This window comes from Acipenser ruthenus, chromosome 3, assembly GCF_902713425.1.
Source record: "Acipenser ruthenus chromosome 3, fAciRut3.2 maternal haplotype, whole genome shotgun sequence".
NCBI classification, from domain to species: domain Eukaryota; kingdom Metazoa; phylum Chordata; class Actinopteri; order Acipenseriformes; family Acipenseridae; genus Acipenser; species Acipenser ruthenus.
In genome coordinates this window covers 28,114,092-28,128,842 of record NC_081191.1, presented here as the reverse complement: position 1 = coordinate 28,128,842, position 14,751 = coordinate 28,114,092, and the positions used below count along the sequence as shown (strand labels likewise).

The 14,751-nt window shown below is 36.8% G+C and overlaps 2 protein-coding genes across 4 annotated transcripts in view; one reads left to right on the top strand and one right to left on the bottom strand.

Moving 5' to 3' along the window:
- Window positions 1-10,102, top strand: part of LOC117435409 (ataxin-1-like) — a 170,463-nt gene extending 160,361 nt beyond the window's left edge. For all 3 annotated transcript variants that reach the window (XM_034058532.3, XM_034058531.3, XM_034058533.3), the window contains one exon: window positions 2,220-10,102. In XM_034058532.3, coding sequence (XP_033914423.3) covers window positions 2,220-2,786 — 567 coding nt within the window. In that variant the 3' untranslated portion in view covers window positions 2,787-10,102. The remainder of the gene's footprint in view (window positions 1-2,219) is intronic.
- The window catches only part of LOC117435761 (GMP reductase 1), a 26,732-nt gene continuing 20,270 nt past the window's right edge, over window positions 8,290-14,751 (bottom strand). Inside the window, exon 9 of the mRNA XM_034059175.3 lies at window positions 8,290-13,996. Coding sequence (XP_033915066.3) covers window positions 13,816-13,996 — 181 coding nt within the window. The 3' untranslated portion in view covers window positions 8,290-13,815. The remainder of the gene's footprint in view (window positions 13,997-14,751) is intronic.

Sequence of the window (14,751 nt, the reverse complement as noted above, 5' to 3'; positions counted from 1 at the left end):
TTTCATCAAGCAGTAAAAAGCTAACATACATGAATACTGTATTTACGTATTTTCCAGCGGATTGATTTGGAACAGTAATTAAACATAGTTTGAACGACAACATTCAAGGTCCTTTACCAGAGATTAAGGACCTCATATAAACGAATCTCCAATCCATTTTCTAATTACAGTTTTATACACTTACACAAAGCACTACAAAGGGATCTTGTCTAGGTTAAGTAAAACATTCCTTGAAGCTCGCACTCAAGACAAGGTAAAACTATTTTTGACACCTACTTTGCATTCATTAAAACATCACAATTATGACCTAATAATGAACATTTCATATTTCAGAATGGGAACCTAGGACTACTGTTTTTAATAATAATAAAAATAAAACGAAAACAGTAATAAGAACTGTAGCTGTCTGCTCGTGTATCCCTCAGGCAGATTGTTGCAGTTCGTATTTATTGCAGCATAAAACAAACTTTTAGACATTTATTTATAAGCACGTAACCAGAGCTTAAGTGCATCACATCAGTGACGAAGCCAGCTTGCACAATACTCCATGTGAGGTTATGGAACTCAAGGGTTTAGGTGACACTGCTTAAATCCACAGTGCTCAGTTTGTAACAACTGCACTTGTACGGAACATAAACCATCCATACTATCCCTGTTATGTTATATCTGAGATATGTGGTGATAAGACATTAAACATACATAAAATAAATAAAAAAAAACATACAGGGCAGGGAAGTGCTGTTCATCTGAACCACTCAACACTGATTACACTGTTATAGTTCAGTCCAATGTTGAACATCATTTTTATATGTGATAAATTGGAGGTGCCTGCCCGTTCAATACCCATGCAAAACTTACCTATATGTTGACAACTAGTCATCCAATAGCACTGGGCATTCCTTTCAACGCGTTCTTGAACAATTGTTACAAGTTATTTCAGTCGGGAGAATGTATTGTCACATGTTTTGATATTGATATTTCATGTTGTGTGCTGTTTTCTGTATATGTATATTCCCGTCCTGTACAACGCTCTGAAAACACTTTTGGGGTGTTGCGCTGTATAACATTTTTGAATAAATACAAATTTCACACACTATGAATTAACACTAAAATGTGTTTGTTTACACCCAGTTCATTGTTTACAAATCATGCACAAACGCGCCTTCTCTGGCCACAACATCGCATTTCATTTTGAAATCCGGTGTCCTTGGAGTTGGTCAAAGTGGAGGACGTCTTGGAACCTCCCAGACGAGGATTAGTTTTCATCAAGGAAAGTCAGTAAATTCAAAATGAAATGCGATGGTGTGGCCAGAGAAGGCGCTTTTCCAAAGGCTAGAATAACCATTTTGTCCCTTGAGTGATATGTATTTCCATACATATCTTCAAGTGCACTTTATAAAGCATACATTTTTTAATAGTCGCCAATTATTTTTTGTATTTTCCCCCTATCCCTGATTTGGTTATGCCCAATCGTTGCGCTATAGTGAACTGTAGAATTTCGGGACAGATTGTATAAATTTTAATATTGTATTATGGTTTATTGTAAAGTCTGGTGTTTCTTTGAAGCGAATACCCCGGAAATGCTGTATCAATTGTAACATAACACTGATATGATTGATTCGCACAGGAGTAATAAGACACAGGACATTGGAAATTTTACAGAAGGTCCCGATGTCCTGTAAAAAAAATCAGAGCACTTCCTGAGAAAATTATCTAGGAGAAAAACAAATGGACAGTTCACATGGGACTAAATTTCACTGATGTGGGTAAAAAATTCCAAAACCACATGTTTATGTGGTGATTTTTAGTCCTGTGCTTAATATTGAAAACATGTAGGTAATAGGAAAAGCAGTGATTGGTACTCAAAGGCGAGTCAATACATTTGGCTTCTGGGAGTTTTAGTTATTTTAAATAAAATACACTGAACTCCCAGAAGCAACACACGTGTGTCGGATGCGTTGCCTCAACAGGAAGTGCAGCATGGAAAATAGATAGAAATAGAAAATCAAATATTTGTTTAACATAATGTTTGCCTCTTTCATATACTGTAGGAAATGTGAAGCTAAGAATTGATGGTCATACACATAAGATAAGATTTACAAGAATTATTTTGTTATCTTTCTGTACTTCAGGTCAGCAATCTATTTTTTAGCGGTACTGATATTGGTTGAGAATTTTTGTTCATAAAATGATAATCAGGCCTTTTCTTGTTCCAACAGGTCAGTGTTGAGGTTTTGGTGGAGTACCCCTTTTTTGTTTTTGGGCAAGGCTGGTCTTCATGCTGCCCAGAGCAAACTACCCAACTGTTCAACCTGCCCTGCATCAAGCTCTCAGTGGGTGATGTCTGCATCTCCCTCACCCTCAAGAACCTGAAAAATGGCTCTCTGAAGAAGGGCCAGCCTGTGGATCCGACCGGCAGCCTCTTCCTGAAACCACCAAAGAACGACGGCCTGTATGGGAGCAGAGTTAGGTACGTGGAGCACGAGAACGGAGTCGGGCAGAGAGGAGGTGGCGGTACTGCCGGCACAATCGGCACACAGACCACCTCTGAAAATGGAGAATTGAAGTTTCTTGAAAAGACAGGGCAGCTGGCTGGTTGCAGACCGCTGGTCATCAAAACAGAAGCCAGCAGCAAGCCCACAGCCAGGAAGAGGAGGTGGTCAGCGCCAGAGAGCCGCAAAGTGGAGAAATGGGAAGAAGAGCCTCCTTTGACTCTTCCCAAGCCCTCTTTTATTCCTCAGGAGGTTAAGATTTCCATCGAAGGTCTATCTAATTTAGGCAAGTGAAGGCTCACAGGGACATTTTATGACGACGGTGACAACGGAAATTATCCCTCATTCATGTTTTTGTTTTTTTCTATCCAGATTACTGTACTGTAGGCTAAATAACCCAGTATTTACATGTTATCATCTTATGTTAGGTTTATGTTATAACCTTGTAATAGTTGCATCTGGTATTACGCAGGCAATTAGTGCATATTTTCATTCCGCAAATCTCTGGCAGTTATTAAGCAATTTTTTATATGTAAAAAAGGACGTTGGCGCACTGCTTGGCACCACAGGGAATGTGATTGGTAGGTCTGCAACTCACTTAAAGCAATGTTTATAAAAAAGAAAATTACGTACTAACCCTCCCTTTTCCTTAGGCCTCGTGTTGGTGAAAATAGATAAACAGGGCTAGCAGATGGCTGAAATTTTGCAAAGATACCACTTTATAGTTTCTTAAACATAACATGAACCAGGAGATATGCAGGGTCTGTTCAATCAAACTTACTAACATACAGTAGAAACCTTCTAATATTACACACTTGCTTAACAAGTTATTTGGTCACGCTTTATTTTAAGGGCCGTTTATTAACTGTTAACAAACATTGTTAATGTTTAGCTTAGTGTTAGGTTTAGGGTTAGGGTTAATACAAACCTGATTTAATTTGCTAAACAGTAACAATTTGAACCGATTTCAAGCATATGATCGACTGGGTATTGATCATCCATAGGGCTCTGGTGTTTGATTGATTATCCATAGGGCTCTGGTGTTTGCAGTTTTAGCTGGCCTATTATATATTATTAACTATCAGTTAACAGAAAATAATTAATGTACATTAACAAGTTTATTTGTTAACAGTTAATAAACAAAAAAAACAGCCCTTAAAATAAAGCGTGACCAGTTATCTTTCTTGTTTCAACATTTCGTAATGAAATATGTTTGCTGTTATCTGTTTGGATGACACTTTGAAATTAACACGCCCCAAGCTCAGGCTTACTGCTGCACCATCATGTGTGGGCTAAGTTATGTTTAACACTCTATACTTGACAGGTATTTGGCAGAAAAAAGACAAAAATGTTCAAAGGACTATTACTTTCTCAAGACTGTGATAAGGTAGCTGTGCGCCTAAGCTATGTAATTCACTGCTTAGATGCAAATGTAATAGAGGAACTGTTTGCAGTCTAGGTTAAAGATTAACTTATTTGAGAAGGCCTTATTTTTGCAGTAGTTTAAAGTCTGGTTTGCAAAGCCCCTGGAGATGGCTGTACATGAAAGGCGCTATAGAATAATGTACTGTGAAGTGGGCCTAGGTTCAGATCCATGGAGTGGCAGGACGGAGTTACTTCCTTACCCACTTTCTCATTCACAAGGTGATGATGCCTCTGGTAGGGTATACATGATGTCAGCCATCCCCTGGAATTTGAACTCCTATGCTTCTTTGTATGTTTATTTTGAGATGCCCTCACAGACATGTATTTCCTGAAAGGAGTGTCTTATTCTTATTTTTACGGAACATTTCTACAAGTTTACAAGGGGACAGTGCCGGAAAGGAGCACAGGCAGTGTTGATGTGGACTTAGTGTCCATGTATGCAAGTCATTGATAAAGTGCTTGTTGTGCAGTAGAGTCCTTACATGAAAAGAATCCAGACTGGCCAAGGGAAAGCCATTCATCAACTCTGTATGTCTTCCTTATTGCCACAATTGTCTACTTGTAAACCTGAAACATCTTCTGAAATTGTACATTTTTTTCTTTCTACAGTGCATTGTTTATGAGCACCCTGTATATAGGAGACCCCGTTTAAACATTCACAGAGGTAGCAGTATCTTTACTTGCTGCTAACAAGCTTTTTGTTGGATCTGAAAACAGCAGGGACCTTGCAATTCACCCAAAAGGTGCCAGCACAACTCTATACGAGTGTGTGTGTGTGTGTATGTGTGTGTATGTCATTAGCAGGTTTTCAAAAAACAGGTCCAGAGAAGATAGAGATTGTCCACTGAAATGAAAGTTACACAGATAAAAAAGAACTGCCTTGATTTTCTTTCTCTGTGGTGAGGACTGGGTGTTTCAACTGTGGTCAGTAGATACGCACACACACACAGGGATAACTTGCTGAGAGTCTGCAGCACTAGCCTCTCACATCAATCAGGTATGCAAGCAGTGCCATTCGTCCCTTAGGAAACAGAGGCCGCTTTTACCAATTGCTATGGATAAGGTGGAGCTCGCTTTATATCTTTAACTCTAGTACTGTTTATTTTTGTTGTTTTTTAAAAAGAAAACAAAAGACACAATCATCACTATGGATAACTGGTGCCACTTTTAACGTCTTTTCAGTTTAACAGAAAATTGTGTGACAAAAGAAAGGGATTAGGGGAGAAGAGAATGTCTTTAAGCACTTAACATGTCTGTCACACCTACTTGCTGAGAATTGTAAATTTAATTTAATTTTGGTTTCAGTATTCAAAAGTACTGTTTGTGATTTATAAGTTTAGCTAGAGGAATAAGAAAATAAAACACCTTCAGTAACACTGTTACCTACAGAAAGACACGTGAAGGGTGATATGTGGGGTAAAAGGGATGCATGTGAATACTGAACTAGTATGTGACAGCAAAAAAAAACGAGTCCATCGGGGACTGCTTTAGAAGAGGCACTTTTAGAGGCTCTAATCAACAGAGCATGAGGGCCAAGGAAAGATTGAAATATATATAGTTAACTAATTGTGTTTTGTAAAAGTTGGACTTTGGATAAAGTCTTGGACAAAGAATCTTGCAATTTGCACACCTGGAGAGTTAGTAACTTTTGTGTTCAGCTGTAAAGTGGGGTAGCGGAAAAGATGTCAATGAAATGTAGCAGTTACTTTACAAGTCTGTCTGAAACTGTAGGTCCTTTCTTAAGGGGCCACTCTCCTCTTTTTCTACCACTTAGTTACATTCAACCTTTATCACATCTCTCTAGAAACAATAACAAAACCGGGTCTTAAGGGAGCTGTCGGTCACACTTTACAATTTTTTTTGTTTAGACTTCTTCTTTGGAAGAGAGTTATCAAACTGAATCAGGTTTTATTTTTCTTACAGTAGATTCTTTCTCCCAGGGTAAAACGAGAAATAGAAATAATAGTAATAGATTTGCATTGCTTTATTTTTTTAAAATGTAAAACAGGGTTTCACAGACTTACGTCTTGCATACTCAAGTAAATCTTAAAACAGATTTTCGCGTTTTTTTCTTTTAGTCTGTACATACGAGTGCTTTGTTTAAGCACATCGCAGGGAAAATAAAAAAAGACTTCCATGCTCTTTAGTTAAAAAAATAATAGTTTTCATTGCGCCGGTAGCATTTGAGGGTGTTGGATTCTTGTCCCATGGGCCAAACTAGGCTATCCTGACCTTTTTACTGAAACCCCCAATTGAGCTACTCATATCCCTCCATATATGTAGTCTTACTATACAGACCTCCCAGTTTCCAAACTTACCATCAATTTAACACAAAGAACAGTGTAGAATCACATATTGTAGGAGATGTGGGCATGTTTCTGTTGCAGAAAGACTGCATTGTTTTATTAAGCAAAGGAACCCCTCCCCCTCACCATATTATCCAAGAGTGCTGGTTCACTCCTCCATCTGTGCACCTAAATAGCCGATGCAAAAAAGGCCTGATAATGCAAAGCTTTCAAGTTTCGCATTTCAAACAGCATGGCAGACTTAAGCACAAGGTTTATCTGGTCAAGTAAAGCATTGTTAGGCACTGCACAATTGAGAAACATATATGAAATGTAGGCCTTCTTTTGACCATAGACAAAAGACTTCACCTTCAATAAAAGGGTCTCTATTCTTATACTTAAACAATAGGTTTGACTTTTTTTTTATCTCAAACTTGCTAACCGGTCAGCGTTTTTAACCAAAAAAAAAAAAAAAAAGGTACAGTATCTCAGCGTACAACAGTAGTCTTTTCAATTTATTAGGTGACATGTTTTTGCACAGCAAAATAGCTCAAATACTTTCATATTCTCTGCTCAGGGCACTCACATTCTCTCAATGTTTTTAACTTTTAATTGGAAAAAAGAATGCACAAAGTCAAGCAGAAACTGGTGAAAACCACAGTAGACCTAGATAGCTATGGCTCACAACTACCACTGCTGAGAATTTAGAATCATACAATTCAGAAGCAGATATTATAAACTGACTGACTATGTGACACACAAAAAAATGAGAGGATAAGATGCAATGTCATTTTGTTATTATATTTAAATAAAGGAAATCCCGGGTAGTTAAACATAATCCCTGTATTAGGGAAGGCTTGCAGTACAGTATGTAAAATGTATTGACTGTTCATGACCGTGTTATATTTATATATGTTTTTTTTTTGTTTTTTTTGGTCTGGGCCACGCTATAGTTAGCCTGTTTTTATGGTGGCATCCACCCAGCCAATTCTAAGCATCTTTAAAATCTATAATTAATAATTAAAAAAAAAAAAAAACTACTAAACCTTTCAATTTCCCCTGCTTTTTTTTTTTTTTTTTTTTTTCAAGATAGGGGCCACAGTAAGTGACGTCATCCGTTTCTGTCTATTGAAGATATTTTAGATGCTTTTTCATAGCTTTTACTCAGGGATGGGGTTGGTGTATGTGTGTGTGTGGTGCACTCATGTGACCAGAAGCAGCACTTTGACTGCCCGTGAGCAGAGGGAAACGTCTTTGGATTTCTGAACCTCTCGCCAGGTTCTGGTTCTCCCTTTGATTTCCTTCCCTCCACACCAGACCACACTATCCTTTAGAACATACAGTACATCACTGTTATGTCGCAGACCATTTGAAAACAAACTTCGAAAAGGTTGTTTTGTTGTGGTTTTTCACCACCATGACTACATTATTAGTCTGAATAGTATTGTTTGCTATTAATAGTTTTTGAACTCTAATAATAATTATTGTTATTATTATAATGACACCTCAGAAAGTGGGGGCCACTTTGAAAAATGCACATTTAAACCTTTTTAGGGTAGAATTAATAATACTTTATTTGCACTTTTAAAAACTAGAAGGCCCAGAGCCTGTTTATTATGTTTTTTTTTTTTTTTTTTTTTAACAGAGCTTGGTAAATCCTAGGTCACACATGCATATATTTCTGAGATAAAGTTGAAAAGGTAAGGTCTGTAGAAATGTAGAACTGAACTGGCAGGCACAGAGAATCACCTTTTTTTATTGAAGCAAGCACTTTTTGCTCAGCAGAATGCAGCGCAGTACTGTGTCGGTTTAATTTTTTCATAACACACTCTAAGGGGGAAAGGCCAAAATTCTAAACTGTTGTGACAGTTGATGAGGAGGGTAGGGGAGGTGTCAGGAAATTCAAAGGAGTTGGGCACCTCTACTCCTGGGCAAATTTTCTTTTTAAATAGACCTCGCTTCAAATGTGTTACATTACTGATAGGATATTTGTGTTTTCTTTGCAGCACTATAATCTTATAAAGACATATAACTTTTTTAATGTTGTAACTAAATTGAGAGGCTTAACAATATATAAAAGCACTCACATTGCAGAGTACAGGTAATGTTTTTTTTTTTTTCCTTAAATTGCACAAAAGAAAATTGAATGTTAATGCGAGTATTTCAGTATTTTTTTATTTGTTTATAATAACATTGAATGTCACATCTTGTGGGAAAGAAGACAAGAAAACAAACACAAGTCAAATGGTTGCTGTTTGTTGAACACATGTAACATGATATTAATGGCTATCACCAGAAAGCAGACTGTCTGAGAATTTTTAAAGCTCAACTACACATTTCTGTTTAATCCTGAATACAATTTGTGTTCTGTTTTAAGTTAGGTTCTGTTTGTGGCAAGCTGTGCACCCTCGCAGAGAGCATTTGACCCAGTTAAACCAGTCGTTTTGTCAGTAATGTGTTTATCAACCAGTCCAAGGAACGCAGAAGCCATTTTCAGTGTTTTGTTGATGTTTTGTTACTCCTCATCTCAGATCCCCATTACACCAGAGTGCAGTGCTGTATTTCCAAACATGACACTTCTAAAGGTAGTTAACATTTGCTGAATGTATGTTAGTTTGCTTTTGACTATCATAAAAACATATAATCTAATCTGGCGTATATATTTTAATAAAAGGTATTTAGAACTATCCACACGTTACAAAAAGTGTTTTACATGCTTGTCAAACTAACACTGGCCAACAAGTCTTATTCCAGTCTTATATGATTCAAACACCAGGGGTTTACAGCACTCTAAATGTGTCCCATTGTACAACGAGTAGTCCACAATGGACACCAGTGTCTAAAACCACTGTTGTCAAAAGGTGACAGGTGCAACCCTTGACACTGACTCTGTGGATCAGTGTTTGAATACCCCTTTAAAAAAAAAAAAGAATACATGTTCTAGTACTAATTCATTCAACTAATAAAATAAATCATGTGGGTACTGGATTTTGGAGCTGTACTACTGTATGTTTTTACAAGGGCAATTTTTTTCATTAGTTTGAATATCAATGACAAATACTAAAGAGAACTAGTTCTGGCACAGCGGGGTGATCTCTGTGCTATTTCAACCGTGTTACTTGGAAATGCAGACTGGCCATTTACCCTCCCAACCGACAAAAACTAAAGTTGAGGGTAATGCTTTTATTTTTCTGTGGTTAAGTACCTTTGGATGGGAAAGAGTTGTGTTTTAATGTTGTTATTACATATGTAGTAGCTATTTTTTTATAAGTCGGGTTATAAGTAAAAAAAAAAGAAGAAACTTCAGCAGCCTAAAGTTGTTTATTATAGTAATGGGAGGGTTGATGTGTTAGAAGTCTTCCTGCAGAAATGAACTGGAGGCTGTGCTGTGAAGTCATGGCAGTGGAAATGGCAGATCTGGACAGTAGTGAGGGTTCAGGGGAGAGGGAATAATGTTTTGCACCTTACTGATAATAGAAAGAAACCATTTTAAGTACGTACAGACATAGTTAAGAGCTTTTATTGTGAAAGGAGAACTTTTCCTTATGCGTGCATACTCTCTGTAATTCCAGTGTAATATATTGTACTTGCACTAGCTTTTTTTAAAAACAAATATAAACAAAAATGGAAGAATTCAAATTCTATTTTCTAATCGTGGTGTGTCTATTTGTAGGATACACTCAAGTCTGTTCATTGGATTTTAGGGTCCCTTTCTTTGATGGTGCTTGCAGGTTTTCTAGTTAGAATTTATTTCATTATTATGAATAACAAAACAATATTTGATTCAGAATTTGAACAAATGTGTTTAAAAAAAAAGAAAAAAAGAAATTGTCTGTATACCAGTACAAGTCTATTGTTTCAGTATACTCGTACTAATAAAATAACAGTGCCAATTGCAAAGCTGTGCCTTTTGAGTTTTGTCTGCTTTAAACAAACAAATGTAAAATATTACAAATGTGGTATAAAACCATACTTTTTTTGTCTTTTTGTATGTTTTGGACTTTTCCAATTTTGTGGAAATTTCCATTCCTGGTGACTTCAACTGAAAACAAAGGCTTTAGTTTTTCACCTACTACTCTGTTTTTGCACACAGCTGACAAACTCTTATTTAGGGATATGTCTGAACCACTGGAAAATGTAATGTCTTCCATAATGATTGGCTCTGTGGGAGTGTGTACATTGGTGTTCTTCTGGTGAAGGAAATGATACAAATATAAAATAAAACATACATGCTGGTTCACAGTTTCACAGTGGTATATACTGTGCCATGCTACTAAAAAATATTCATACAAATACCACTAAAAATTCAGTGGTTTTGTCAGTAATCCCATACATGTAAATTGGATTCTTAAAAGTAACGTTTTAACAAATAATCTAACAAAATGTACACATGGTTGGCTGTTCCCATATCTGGTTCTACAGATATGGGAAAAGCCAACCTCTGAGATCTGATGTACCATTGGGATACCATGTTGTATGCAGTCTACTGTACCATTGGGATACCATGATAACTCCAGAGTATTACCCTGAAGAACCATATCATTACCATCAATTGTCACACAGTGGATTAAGAACAACTATTGCACAGTGGCTCTGATAAGGTATTACACTAATACTGTTTTCACATATTTCGAAGTTGTAAATCGATCGATCAATTATAAATCGCTCCTTGTCTTCACAATAGGGAACTAAAACAGTAAATAACTTGTAGTAGTGCATTATACTCCATCTGATCTTAACATGATTATTAACGCCATAATTCAAATGTTATTCCCAGATGTTTATACAGAAAGTAAGGAACAAGGGTGTACAATGTAGATACTGGTTCACACTATTTCCACTGTGCTGTGCTTACATACACTACTGCAGGCTTATTTTGTTGATTTGCTTTTTCGTTTCAAAACTACCTTGAATTCCAGTGAAGGCAAACAGTTGTGAGTCTAGCCCGAGTGTGTGCTGTTGCTACCATATTACAACCTGTGTGAATACGGATTAACGCCATGTTCAAATATGACAATGTTACCACTGTAGTACCATTCCACCACTGTGTACTGTTGTAGCAGCCCTTGCACTGTCATTGTCAATTAACTACTGCACTGCCACTGTAGATTTTTTGATAATTGCGTTAAGGACTGTTTCTCATAGCCATATTCATGCTATCTTTCCCACAATGCTTTCCACAATATGGGCTTTACCCCTGGATGGACCTCTCTTCAGTCGGCTGTAGCTCAGACTGCAAACCCATCCTATCCCTGGGCTCTTTCAAAGGGAAAGGTTCCAGTTACAGATTTATGACTTTTTAAAAACATGTATTATATCCCAAATTAAGTTAAAGTGCAAAAGAATGCCCTAAGCAAGGTGTGAATTGCAAATACTAAAGTGTCTAGACAAACAATAGTGAAAAGTGAGTTGTACCCTTGAGCAAGGTACTTTACCTAGGTTGCTCCACTAAAAAACCAACTGTATAAATGGGTAATTGTATGTAAAAATAATGTGATATCTTGTAACAATTGTAAGTCGCCCTGGATAAGGGCATCTGCTAAGAAATAAATAATAATACTGAAGTTACTTTAACAGGAAACATAAAAATGATATGTCAATCTAGCTAAAAACCTAAAACTAGATGTTTTCTCTTAAGATAGTATCAAGCAATTACCATCGTAACAATGGCCTTGGGTTTTTAAATAAACATTACTACAAATGCAATACCCAGCATAAAATGTAAAAACATTTGTGTTGAAAAATAAATGAAACAACAGAGGAGACTGCAACAGGGAGTAGTGACAGGGCAATTAAATAAATATGATTTTGGAATCAGTTTCTGAGTGATCTGAGGTTTACCAGCTGGCACAAAAACAAAAGCCAGAGAGAACACCTGTTTGTAAGTTAGTAGCTATATTTTAGTTTTTCTAAATTTATACATACCGGCACTTGCATTCAAGTTGCATTCAACAACCACATTTCACATTCGCACAACACTTTTGTTTTAAAAGCATTCCCCACTTTCCTTATCTTTAAAACATGTCTGGGTCTCACATGGTGTAAAACAAGCAAGTTCATATTTTCCATTACATTTGCCATGGAAATCCTAACACCAAAGTACAAAAAAAAAAAAAAGAGAGAGTCTGTTCCTTCCTCATTCTGTTCACTGAGGCAAACGTGATACAGGATTAAGGTCCCACAATGAAGAAGTAAAATTTAAAAAATAATAATATATATTTTGAGTAAACATTTTAAAATAAATATATTTATTTCCTAAACTCAAGTGAACATGGAACGTAACAATTCTACTGTATTAACAATTCTACTGTATTATTCCCACAGTGGCTCATTTCTTCATTCCCAGAGCTTTGGAAATTATGGGGAAAATGAGAGCGCCCATACTTTGGTTCACCCTTCAGAAATACTTTTAGACTTGTTTCTCAATCGTAAAACAGTTCATACACAACACAAACCTGAAGTAAAGGTGTTGTGTCAACACACTGGTCAAATAAACAAGTACAACTCTGCTCTTAAATGAACATTTCATATTTTAATTACTACCAAAACTAAATAGAAAAGATCAGTTTAGTTATAGAAATGTAACTCTAGCAGCAAAACGTGGTAAAATCAAGATTTCAAGCATACATTCTTTGACTTTTAAATTGAAATTAACAACACCTTACTGATATCATGTGTCATGGAATACTGTACATGACCTTTGACCTATAGCCTGGGATTTGATTTGACTCAAGCATGTCTTAACGTATATGTATGACCCATAGAAATTTTTCAAAAAACAAATCATCCAATATTAAGTCTAAAGTGCATTTACTACTGAGGAGTTCAACATTACACAACATTTTTTTTCACCAGTTCTTTTTTCAGGAGCAGTAGCTACAGGTATGATTCAAACCTAGCTGGGGTGTGTTAGATGTTAAGAACCAATGTGACATGAGTTCAACTAGTGGTAATTTATTCATTTTCTAATACACAATACATCCTTACTCCTGAAGTACTTAAGTTGTTTGACAATACATAATACAGTTAACTTAAGTTTGTATACTTGTGTTCTACACACAGCAGAATAGATGCCTCCCCTTGACAAAAAAAAAAGATATACTTTGGTATTAAACTGAGGCTGTAAAGGTTTAAAAGTTTAAACAGTAAACACAAATAAAAATCCTAAAAAGCATAGCACTTTATAAATTTATAATCTTGCATTTACTTTCACAAGGTTTCATTATTTATAGTATCATGATGCATTGTTTCACATAAATACAAAAGTAAAATATAAAGATGCCCAAGTATACTAAATAACAGCTGCTGTTTCATGTGGTGCATAACATTTTAAATGGTGCTTTACACCCAAACTTTGTTAAAGAAACTATCTCCAAGATGTGTGATAGTTAATTCTCTCCGATTATATATAGAAATACCCTGATTTTGAGGATGCAAAGCTGAATTTCAGTTAACTGGTCAACTACAGCTACTGATCAAAATGCAGGTTTATGGAAATTTCTAAACCAGCCTGAGACTGAGAAGAAATCACTGTGACTTGCCTTGTTGAACTGCTGTAAAGAAAAGTCTGTTAGGTAAACCCCAGCAAAAATAATCTGTGTTTTACACCCAGGTTAGGAAAACATGTGACTGGATTGCTGTGTGACCCGGATGAAGGTAGTCCTTCGACTCAGCTCCTTCAGCTTGGCAGCTCCCACGTAGGTGCAGGTGGAGCGCAGTCCCCCGAGGATGTCCCGAACAGTGTTCTCCACATCGCCCCTGTAAGGAACTTCTACCGTCCGGCCTTCCGACGCCCTGGATGCAGGAGCGCAACATAACACATTAGAGAATCATTTAGGGTTTAAGTTTACAGTCACAGGCTTACAGATTAGAAATGACCCATCACCCAGTCTATTAAAATTACTAATTTAACCTTAAATGTTAACACACACACACACACACACACACCCCTCTCTTTTTTAGAACTGAACTTGCATACAAACGTAGTCCCTCGGGTCAATATGACCCTATGTAGCTTTGTATTCATGAAGAAAATAAAATGCTTTCACTGGGTTTTTTATAACATGGGCAGTATCTCCATGTATAAATCAAGCTAGGGTGTCAAATTCCAATGTCATCAAAATGGTTCCTGGGCCTGCTAGATATGCTGTTACTCACATTCATGATATAACATCAGCATCTGATCTTTTCATACCACCAAGAATCAAAAATATAATACTGGAAATTACTAACTTGGTGCAAAGTGGAAAGAACTTGATTATGTTGATATGCATGCATATATTGGGTTACTTTTGTTAGATGGAGTGTACAGATGCAAAGGAGAGGCAACTCCTTGTTTGTGGAATAGAAAAATTGAAGGGCTATATTTCCAGCCACTATTACCCCTTCTCCACTGGCACATCTGACCTGTGAGGGCTCGGTACGGTATGGGTGGTTCTCCACTGGCTATTTGTTGAGCCGAGTGAGAACCAAACCTTGAAACTCCAGCCTCACAAGACATCTGAATCCAGCTGCGAGCCGAGCTGAGCCAGGGGCGGGGTTAAGGATTT